The 11,455-nt window shown below is 39.7% G+C and overlaps 1 protein-coding gene across 1 annotated transcript; it reads left to right on the forward strand.

Moving 5' to 3' along the window:
• Positions 1–945: 945 nt before the first annotated feature.
• Positions 946–11,228, forward strand: CNGA1 (cyclic nucleotide gated channel subunit alpha 1). Its single transcript, XM_072124710.1, has 8 exons — positions 946–1,053; positions 2,443–2,559; positions 3,214–3,276; positions 4,250–4,285; positions 5,793–5,981; positions 6,818–6,925; positions 7,469–7,575; positions 8,595–11,228. The coding sequence occupies exons 1-8, from the start codon at positions 950–952 to the stop codon at positions 10,004–10,006; spliced, it is 2,136 nt and encodes a 711-aa protein (XP_071980811.1). The 5' UTR covers positions 946–949; the 3' UTR covers positions 10,007–11,228.
• The last annotated feature ends 227 nt before the right edge of the window (positions 11,229–11,455 follow it).

Raw genomic sequence — 11,455 nt, forward strand, 5'->3', positions numbered from 1 at the left:
TCTTTTACAAGCTCTAGAGGAATTGTGGCGACTCATCTTTGCAGGGTTTCTGCTATTCCGCCACATTGGAGGATTTCTGAGCAAGAACTGCTTTTTTAAGGTTTCTCCAGAGTGTTGTAAAAGACTAATTGGCAGTTATCACAAACATTTTATTGCAGTTGTGGTCGCTAAGGGCTCAAACAGTTATTAGGTTTAGGGGGCAATTACTTTTTCCCTCAGGGTCCTTCTAGGCTATAATTATCTTTCACCCTAATAATAAAGAATTTTATTTATAAACTACATTTTGTTTTACTTGTGTTATGTTTGTATGTATGTGCACTTGTTTTTTTTCTTATTTTTTTTTTTTTTTTCCTTTTTCTTGTATGAAAAATATTTGAAAAAATAATAAAAATGTCAGTTAAAATGTAAAGAAATCAGAAGTGGATCAAAAATGATTTTACACCACTTGCATACTGTCATTTACTCTAAAATGCTAATTTACTTCTGAGTCTTTGGCCCTTTTATGATATTAGTCATAGTTCAGTGTATCCGTCTGAGATAGCTGAAGCAGATGGCGAGTTCATAAGGGGTGGCTTAGTGGTTAGCATTACAGCCTTGCAGCACTGGGGACTTGGGTTCATGTTCTAGGGTCAACATCTACAAAGACTTTATATGTTCTCTACATATTTGCGTGGGTTTCCTCCGGGTCCTCCGGTTTCCTACCACACTATGCAACATATAAATAAAGGAATTATTATTATTATTAAGACTGTCCTTAACGCTTTGCAGAACATCTTAGTGATCCATTCTGTAAATGCATTAAAGGGGCATTCCCATGAAGACAAGATTAAAATTTGAGAATTTTCTTTCATGGGCAAACCCCCTTAAGAATATCCAATCTACCATGGTTAAACTACCTGGTTAAATCTTGCTCATTACATTTTATGATTTTTTACTTTATAGAGTCGCCATGGCAAAGTTAATTAATACCCATCACACATACGGTGCTGTCCCAAAGGTTTCAATCCAAGACATGGATGAAGAGATCAACAAAATGGAACATGGGGAAAGCAGGTACCCAGACCGGTCTAGACCATTCCTAATAAGATTCAACTAATGTTTAACGGAGTATAAATATGTTATATACTACCTCCTTTTATGTAACTCCTCAATATCATGATAAAGGGAGTCTTCCACCAATCATTATCATCTACTGGCAGCAAGTTTTAGAGAAACACACAGTGATTTCTAACATGCCTTTATTATTTCTTTCCATTAGGCTATTTCTGAGATATTCCCAGTTTTATTTGTATGATAATGGGGCAGCTGGTGCTCTCAGGATATTCCTACCTAAAGTACTTTACTCTTCCAGTGTCACTCCGTGCTTCTCATAAGACAAATTTACTTGGACTGATGGAGAGGAAATAGCAGTGCTCTGGGTGCTGAGGAAACTACAGTGGGGCACAAACTGCCTCGTTAGTATATATCAGAATGGAAATTGATTAAAAAAACTGCAAATTGGACAGAAATAATAAAGTTGTATGTGAAATCACCAGAGCATCTACGGGTAAAGGATTGGGGCTACTCAATGGATATCATTCCATCCAATAGGGGTCCAAAAACATGTGCAGTATCAGCAACAAACAATAACATAAACTGGTGCTCTGGACACTTTGTTTTCTTTTGATCAAATACATTTTTTTATTGAAAACCAAACAGTTTTTCATATTTTTTTTTACATTTATACAACATGAACAGTAACCCAAAACAACCCAAACCCCATCACCACCCTCCGTCCCTTTCCCCTGCTTGGTGGATGAAATGTCCATATAGTACACATTCACATATAGCTCACAGCTGGTGTCCTTCATCCGGGAGTACAGATTTCGCGATAAAGTCCATCCAGGGTATCCTTAATTCTGGTAGACTGTATATGCTACATCATGTCACTTGGAGCATACAATGCCACATACCGACATAGAACAAACAATATTGGTAGAAAAGCAATTACTATTAGTCTGAGAGTCATAGACCTTATAATATGGTAATGATGCTGATCATCATACGATGTCACTAATTATTCTGTCTCTAGTAAGTGTTAAAGGGGCTAATCCTGGGGCATCAAGCCATGGGCCCCATATGGCATCAAATTTTTTCAATGAACTTCGTTTTTGGTAGACGAACTTGTCTAATCGTATTACAAGATTGGTTCTAGAGATAAATTCAGAGATTTGTGGGGGTTGAGTATCTTTCCAATGGAAAGCAATACGTTTCTTGGCTATATACAGCAGTCGCAGCAGTGCTAGTCTGTGACTCTCAGACAGTTGCTCTGGACACTTTGTAATTTCTCTACAACAAGTGTATTAAACGATTGCAACATTTTCTGCATATATATTCTTTAAATGATAGTGATGTGTAAATAAACATACAATAAATTTACATGATTAATCTTGTCAATAACAGACTTTTAGACGATCATGAAGACAGTAATGGTACAGCACATCCAGAAGATCATGTAAAATGCTACAGCATATTCGCAAGCAAGAATCGGGTACATGCTGTTACTGCAGCCCTACATCGGTATGTACTCAGTGTTCAGGATTAGAGAAGAAAACAAGCATTTTTACAACATCAGTGTAATTGTCTGATATCTCACTTTGACCCCATTGACTTGCATAGGAACGAGCTCTACCATAAAAGCAAACTTTATTTTTCTCATCTCTGAAAACTTCACTGAAGGGACATCTACCATCATCTAACTGATTTTCAGGACATTGTTTCTCAGGACTTTAGCTGCTGTGTTTGTGGAAATATAGGGCTATAAAGTTATGCAAATTACCCTGGTACGCCAAGGCTAAATCAGGGAGCCTCGTATTTTAATTTGTGCACTCCCCCCTTAGCGCTAGCAGTCCCGCACGTCACCTATTTATGCTCTTGGGTGGGGGGGGGTGAATGGGCGGGCCACTAGTGCTACGGGGCGAGTGCATAAATAAAATAAAAAATGAGGTTCCCTAAGGCACTCGGATGATATAGCCTCATGAAAGCGCGTGGAATGAGGGAGCAGATTTGTCTTCTCTGAGTTACACACAGCCAATGTCTCTCTCATCCCCCCTCAGGAATTCTCTTCAGCAGGTCACACACAGCCAATCACGTCACTGTTCTTATCGAGTATCCGGATTGTATTTTTCAACCTAAGGACTACAAGTAAAACATTTCATTTTTTATTTTTCCTAGTGAACATCACCTTCCTGGCACAGTTGCAGTTGGTAATACCAATAACAGTAACAATAAGGATGAGTAAGTATTCAATACTTATTTTAATACAGCTATAATAAGTGGTAAGGTAAGGTAGCTGTGCTGTTAGAATGTAATATCACTGTTTTCTTGATGCCCGTGGCCTCCTTCTAGGCAGAGCATTACAGTACACATCCATTTCAATAGGACTGTTTCTGCACAGGGACTTGGTGTAGGCGCCATCATGAACGATTAAATCATCAACTACTTTATTTTCAATGTGATCAGAGGTCACAAGCCCAGTGATCAAAATATCATGACATATTTAGGTTAATACTATAACGGTAAAGGCACACAGAACATGTCTACCGCAGACTGTCCACTGTAGACACTCCACTGCAAAAAAACCCCTGAAAAACACCCCCAAAATTTCCTTTTTTGTATTCCATTCACCAATTTAACATTTGTATTTGAGAACTTCAAATTTACTGGCTAAATCCACAACATAAGAGCACGTGGATGGGATTCACTTATTCTGTTCAAGTGAATTTTCATGGTTACGCAAATTCATACCATTATTAAGCCCCTTTTGGCCCCAGCTTGAGGTAGGCACACCCATTTAAAGGGGTTTTACCAACTTCGGCTGTTACGCCCTATCTGATTGTTGGGGGTTCAACTGCTGCGTAGCCCACCAATGAAAATGATCCCCACCAATATGGAGAACAGGGGTCCTGTTGTCACTAAATGAAGGAAGTGGAAGGAAGAATCATGTGTCTTGGTATTCCATTCAATATTTTAGGAAAGCCTGAAATAGCTGAATACTGCACGTATCTTCAGCATTTTCATTTACTGTCAATGAGAGCACCAGATATGTCCTGCCTCTCCCAAAATATTAAATGGATTGAGAGAAGACATGCAAGAGCTGCTGCTTTATTCAATTAGTGAGAACAGGTCATTGTTCTGTGGAGAGTGGATAACAATCTAACCTGGTACAACAGAAGGGGCTTATTGACTCATGTTCCTTTTTCTTTTTTAGGGAAGAAAAAAAGAAAAAGAAAAAAGAGAAAAAAGAGTATGTATAGAAGTTAAATGTCAATTCTCTGTTTGACTTTTTAATTCAAAGCTTAAATGGCTTTTGCACTGGGCCTGTAGGAGGGATTTATCATATGTGCACCTCCTTATGGTGCAAAAACTTTCCCTCCGCCATGCTGGATATACCAGGCTCCAGCCTGCATATGTGTCCGGCGGGAGGCTGTGCTGCCAGACAATTCTACACCAAGCCCTGAACAGTGCGCAGGTGTGGAGCAGAATCACACCATGCTGGCCCATTCTGCTGCCAAGCATGGCCCCTTCACTCCGACTTGGCATGGAGGTGGTGTAAGGGGGAAATATCCGCAATTCTTGGCCTTGGACAAGGAATTTTGACTAATTGTATGCCTGAAAACTGGCATACAAGCTTTGGTAAATCTCCCCCCATAGAGTCTATTAAAGGGAACTTGTCAGTAGAAATAAAGATAGTAAGCAGCTAAATACTTACCAGTTTATGTTTCGTTCATGGCTCAGTGTGGTCGGATCATCTAAAAAAAAAACTTTGAAGTTAGATGTGAAATGGTTGTATAAAGTCAAGAAGGTGGAGAGTTAATCAATGAAGTCAAGCTCTGCCCACCCCAGAATGCCCTTCACTGTAATTGATGGTCCTGCATCCAGGGACATCATAACCAACTCTCCAAAAGTCTAGTGAATGAAGTTGATCGCAGCAGAGAAGACATTCTGAGGTGGGGCATGTACTAAAAACTTGGACTCTATGACTATATATAAACCAATTTATATCTCACTTCAAGGTTGCTTTTCTGAATGATACCACCACACAGGACCATGAAAGAAACATGAACCGTAAGGTGTTAACCTGTTTGACAACAAACGGGTAGTGGTTTAGAAGGTTAATTTTTGATCCTTGCATATCCTTTGGTTAAATAATCTTTTACTGTTTTTTTCAGACTAAATATGTTGATGATCTATCCAAAGGATATGTAGTCATTATCAGTTTGGTGGGCGTCCAACACCCAGCAGTCCCTCAGACCGGCAGCCCCATTGTCTATCTAGTGACCAAATTGAGTATCTGCAGATTAGTTTCTATTCTTATGAAGTCATACTCGTCAGTAGTAACTGGGTTTGACCACTACACATAGAACAGAGCTGTCTGCTTTCTATTTCATTCTCTGTTTAGCAGCGGCTGATCCTCAGTGATCTTATGTTGAGGATCTATTGTATGGATATGCAGTCAACATTTTTAGAAGGAAAACACTATTACGGTGGCCATACAGAGTAGAGGAAGGTTGGCCCATTATTTTGTGGAGATTGTCCGACAGATATTAAGCCTACAGATGCCAGGGAAAAATCTTCACACATGGTCAGCCCTTTATTTAGATAGCAAATACTGACTACACACATACATGAACATCAAGGTTTATGTGGAGATTATGAACAATGGCTGAGCAATAGCAATGGAATGTAAATGGATAATTCTAGAACTAAAATCTACTATAAATTGGTTTTGAATGTCTACTTTTTAAACTCAGCAAAACTGATCATAAAAAGGAAAAGAAAAAAGACAAAGAGAAAAAGAAAGACAAAGATAAAGGAGCAAAAGACAAAAAAGAAGAAAAAGATAATGGAAAAGGCAAGGGAAAAGAGAAAGAAAAAGAGAAGGAAAAGGAAAAAACTGACAAGGACAAAGACAAGGACAAAGATAAAGACAAGAAAGATGAGTAAGTGGAACATGTAATGAGAAACACAATGCATTGTACATCTCTACAGAAATATCATCAACCATCATATATGCAGAAGGAGGATACTTTATATATAGCATGTTATAATGGAAATAGCGCCCAATCTTTACGTCTTGTATTCACAAGGACAAAAAGTCCCTGTAAAAGGCAGAACCTCGTGAATAACAGGCATAAAGATTGGGCACTATTTCCAACTGTCCAACTATATTTCCAACTATATAAAACTGGCTTTACATAAAACGGATTCTATTTGCACAATCCTATAGAATACCTTATACATAACCTCCATAACATAGCTGGAGTGGGAGGTACAAAGAAAAATATAACTTTTTGTGGTCGCATGGCATCTTGTCCCCCATGTCCACAAAGAGACTAGTGTGCATATTGCCGAGGAGTTTCTATAGTAAAACTGGCTTTTTAGATCAAAGTCTACCTTTCTGTATGCAGAGCTGTGTCCCTAGTCCCATGGGACAGGCCAGTGAGGAGTGGTTTTTCCCCCACCATCAGGAAACTGCACTGTCATGCATCAATTTGAAATTAAAAAAAAAATCTACCATGTCCCCCATATCTCTTCCCCCCATCGCTTTGTCTGCCCCACTCCTCACTGGCCATCGGCAGAGGCTACCAGGGCGTGGAGCAGCCTCTCTGGATAGTGCGAGGAAAGGCTATTTCTCGCCCAGAAGCCTCTGCCGATAATTAGCATTTTAGCTACATAAAGTACAGTATAGAAAGCATTTTAGGACTAGGTAAATATAGATGGCAGGATACTGCTATGATACTCCTATGACTACTCGTCTTGTATTTCCCTTTTCCAGGAAGAAGAAAGAAATCTATGTCATTGACCCAGCTGGCAACTTATATTACAACTGGCTCTTTTGTATTACGATGCCTGTAATGTATAACTGGACCATGATTATAGCAAGGTAAGGGTCTACAGCAAAACAAAGTTGATTACAAGGCACTAATAGGCCAAAATTAGCAATTGTGGGGGCAATATCCCACTATTAACATGTTTATGATTCCTTGAATTCCAGTCATTGAGACCCCAGTAATCAGGGAACCGTGTAAGTACCCCATGATGGTCTGAGTGGAGGCACTTGGGAGCCCACACTCTCTAGATTCATATGGTTCTTAACCATATAGAAACAGAAATCAGTCTGTAAAAGCCATTGGAATTGGGCTAAGCTGTAGAACACATGACAGGTCCAGCTCCTGTGACAGGATAAAAATGAATGGACCAGAGTGTGGCATAGAGCGCAATAAGCCCTTTCGGCTTCTGATCACTGTTTGGTCTCACATTGATAGATAGGCCATCAATGTATTGTTCCCTTATTGTTTTTCCAGTTACATGTACAACCTGTAAACATAATGAAAAATTTCAATTTGTCATTTATTTTATAGATATCTCTGTAGCCAGTAAAGAATGTCCTGGTTCTTCATGTCTAATAGCTTTTTCCATCTTGCAGGGCTTGCTTTGATGAGCTCCAGCAGGATTATTTGGAATTATGGTTCTTTCTGGACTACATGTCCGACGCAATTTATATTGCAGATATGTTTGTAAGAACAAGAACAGGTAAACATATAGAGTATAGAGATACTTAGGCTAAATTCACTCCCCGGAGAAGCGGAGGGGAAGAGCCCTGCTCACCCCTTCCCCCTCTCCATAGAGAAACATGGGGTACGCCGCCAAATTCCGGGGAAAGATATGTCCTATCTTTTTCCCGACTATGGAAGGCTCCCTACTATGGAAGGCTCCAGTGCGCCTATTGCCATCTACGGGGGATGTATATATGTCCTCCATATGGCAGTGTGAATGTAGCCTTACAGTGTATTTATCTAGGCCTGTGCACTAATCCCATCTCCACCTGGCTTGGTCACGATGTGGTGAGACACCTTGTGCTTACCACACCCTGACTGTGCACAATAGACTTCTATTGGGGCGTGATCTGGCTCCAATTGGTGTGCTAATTCATGACCCCATATATGGTTGTGAGCATGAGGCCTAAGTTTGTATTTACCTGAATTAAGACCGACAACAGACCTGTTTACCATTGTTTGGCACCAATGTGTCATGAGCCTGTGAGGTTTTCGACAAATGCATACGAGGAAAGAAACTGCCTGAGCAATTGGCTCACTCACGACAAAGTAAGAAACCCAGCAGTGGGCATGAGTCCATAGAAAGACATTATACAGTTGTGTACATGAGGCTTTACTGTGTATGGGGACTACAAAGACATTGACAGCCATGACCAAGTCCAAGTTGGACAGACATCAAATGGGTTCATCTATGCTTCAGTTTTTTTATACTTAGTACACTCTTAAAAAATACACTACAGAGCATGTCCCATTTTGATAAATTTTTAAAGACCACAGCTGCCCACTTCACCATACAGTCCAAGATGTCACTGGACTGTACATAGAAGATGTATAAATGTGTGATTTCTATTGATATCTCGAGGAACAAAAGATAAATCAGAAGAGTTTAGATTTATTGCCTGCATATAAATGATTTATACAGTAACATTATTATAGTTACATGCATAGTTTGAGGTGTGCATATTCCTTTACTTAACACATTTCTTCTCATTTAAGGCTATTTGGAACAAGGTCTTCTTGTCAAAGATGAAGTCAAACTGAGGGACAAGTATAAAAAGACTTTACAGTTTAAGCTGGATGTGGTGTCCATCATACCAACAGATATATTATATTTACAACTTGGACTTAACTATCCAGAACTGAGGCTCAATAAACTTTTGAGAGTTGCCCGTATGTTTGAGTTTTTCCAGCGAACTGAAACAAGGACCAATTACCCCAACATCTTCAGGATCTCTAACCTCATCATGTACATCGTGATCATCATTCACTGGAATGCTTGTGTCTACTATTCTATTTCTAAAGCCATTGGATTTGGAGAAGATACATGGGTTTACCCTAACGTTTCGGACCCAGACTACGGCCGTTTGGCCAGGAAATATGTATACAGTCTTTACTGGTCAACACTTACACTTACAACTATTGGTGAAACTCCTCCTCCTGTGCTAGACATTGAGTTTTGGTTTGTTGTCGCCGATTTCTTGGTGGGAGTATTGATTTTCGCTACCATCGTCGGTAATGTCGGTTCCATGATTTCCAACATGAATGCAGCCAGAGCAGAGTTCCAGGGAAGGATTGATGCTATCAAACAGTACATGCATTTCCGTAAAGTCAGCAAAGACTTGGAAAAAAGAGTAATTAAGTGGTTTGACTATTTGTGGACAAACAAGAAGGCGGTGGACGAAAGAGAAGTCTTGAAGTACCTACCTGACAAGTTGAGAGCAGAAATTGCCATCAATGTCCATCTAGACACATTAAAGAAAGTTCGAATCTTTGCAGATTGTGAAGCTGGACTCTTGATTGAACTTGTGTTGAAGCTACAGCCTCAAGTGTACAGCCCCGGAGACTATATATGTAGGAAAGGAGATATTGGACGAGAAATGTACATCATCAAAGAAGGTAAACTTGCTGTTGTGGCTGATGATGGAATTACACAGTTTGTGGTTTTGAGTGATGGCAGCTATTTTGGAGAAATTAGTATTCTCAACATTAAGGGAAGTAAAGCTGGTAATAGAAGAACAGCAAACATTAAGAGTATTGGATATTCTGACCTGTTTTGTTTGTCTAAAGATGACCTAATGGAAGCACTGACTGAATATCCGGATGCTAAAGCCATGCTAGAAGAAAAGGGAAGGCAAATCCTCATGAAAGACGGTCTACTTGACTTAGATATTGCTAATACAGGTGCAGATCCCAAAGACATCGAAGAGAAAGTTGCGCATATGGAAGGTTTAGTAGAGAATCTGCAAACAAAATTTGCTCGACTTTTGGCGGAGTATGACTCGGCACAACAAAAACTTAAACAGAGGGTGACCAAAATAGAAAAAATGCTAAAGCCTGACCCTGAAGGTCCGGAAGGCGTCGAAACAGAAGCACCAAAGGAAGAAGCAGAACCACCTCCTAAAGAATAAGTCATCAGTGAAGGATTTTATCATCTTGAACTGTGAAAGGACACTCATGTGACCGCAGAAGGTTGTGTGGCTGTGAATATCAATATAGGTCCTTTAATAGGATATACAATACAGCACAAAACTGGAAGTTGGCTGAAGAAGTGTGAATAGTACAGAAAATATTAAGTAGATTTCTTCTATGGGTTTCTGACCAGCAGAACTGGAAAACTGGGAACAAATCAATCAGTAGGAAAAAAGACCTGTTTATTATGATATATACTGATGCTAAAAGAAGCTTATGAAGTCCCAACAGTTTCATATTTTTCAGTGCTGAAAGGATACCATTTGTCTAAACTGTTTTTGTATATATACTCATTACTGTTTCGGGTAGAATTACATTAATCGTAAAGAACCCATTCCTGTAAAATATAATTCCTCCGGATGTAAAGAATATTGTCTGTACACTGTAGTTTCCTACTCCTAAATGCTCTCCTGTTTGCGGGGCCATTTTTGACATTGTGAAGCCCAAAACATAATCTTATGCTTTAAGTCTCTATCATATAATGCTGCATTTTTATAATGCTTTTTTTTATACAACCTAAAATGTTATTGCTTTTGCAGCTTCTACTTGACATTGAGTATTGCTGTTTAGCTTACGAGTAAAGATATGATAGAATAACATGACAAGAGAAAGACTTTTTTTCCACTTTGTATATGTAGTGATACAGAGGCCTATCTGCATCACTTTTTACAGTCACTAAGGTTTATGAGTGAAATGAGTGATCTCATGTGTGCACATCACATAGTTAATGTGAGATTTCACGTGTGGACATCACAAAGTCAACGAGAGATTTCACGTGTGGACATCACATAGTTAACGAGAGATTTCACATGTGGACATCACATAGTCAATGAGAGATTTCACGTGTGGACATCACATAGTCAACGAGAGATTTCACGTGTGGACATCACATAGTCAACGAGAGATTTCACGTGTGGACGTCACATAGTCAACGAGAGATTTCACATGTGGACATCACAAAGTCAACGAGAGATTTCACGTGTGGACATCACATAGTCAACGAGAGATTTCACGTGTGGACATCACATAGTCAACGAGAGATTTCACGTGTGGACATCACATAGTCAACGAGAGATTTCACGTGTGGACGTCACATAGTCAACGAGAGATTTCACATGTGGACATCACAAAGTCAACGAGAGATTTCACGTGTGGACATCACATAGTGTAGACATCTCACTGGAGAAGTGCTCGAGGGGGTGTACATCTCACCTAGGTTGCTACGTAGTGTGAGATGGTAAGTCCAGGATTGATCTGTTGCTCAGCAGTATTATGCTGCTGAGTTGTTGTTTAATCTTGCCGGGCCTGGATTTACATGGAGTGGCAGGTAGGTTTGGTAGTGGGACTTGCCACTCCCTCCCCTCGATCCAGTTCGGGTTTTGGATCAG

The sequence above is a fragment of the Engystomops pustulosus genome, chromosome 1, assembly GCF_040894005.1.
Source record: "Engystomops pustulosus chromosome 1, aEngPut4.maternal, whole genome shotgun sequence".
NCBI lineage: Eukaryota > Metazoa > Chordata > Amphibia > Anura > Leptodactylidae > Engystomops > Engystomops pustulosus.

What these genes read in the sequence shown, in the direction of transcription:
- CNGA1 (XM_072124710.1), top strand. Translation starts at nt 950, where the DNA reads ATGGCAAAGTTAATTAATACCCATCACACATACGGTGCTGTCCCAAAG. An exon ending in ATGGAACATGGGGAAAGCAG is followed by an intron (nt 1,054 to 2,442) that starts GTACCCAGACCG and finishes TGTCAATAACAG; the next exon opens with ACTTTTAGACGATCATGAAG. An exon ending in AACAGTAACAATAAGGATGA is followed by an intron (nt 3,277 to 4,249) that starts GTAAGTATTCAA and finishes TTTCTTTTTTAG; the next exon opens with GGAAGAAAAAAAGAAAAAGA.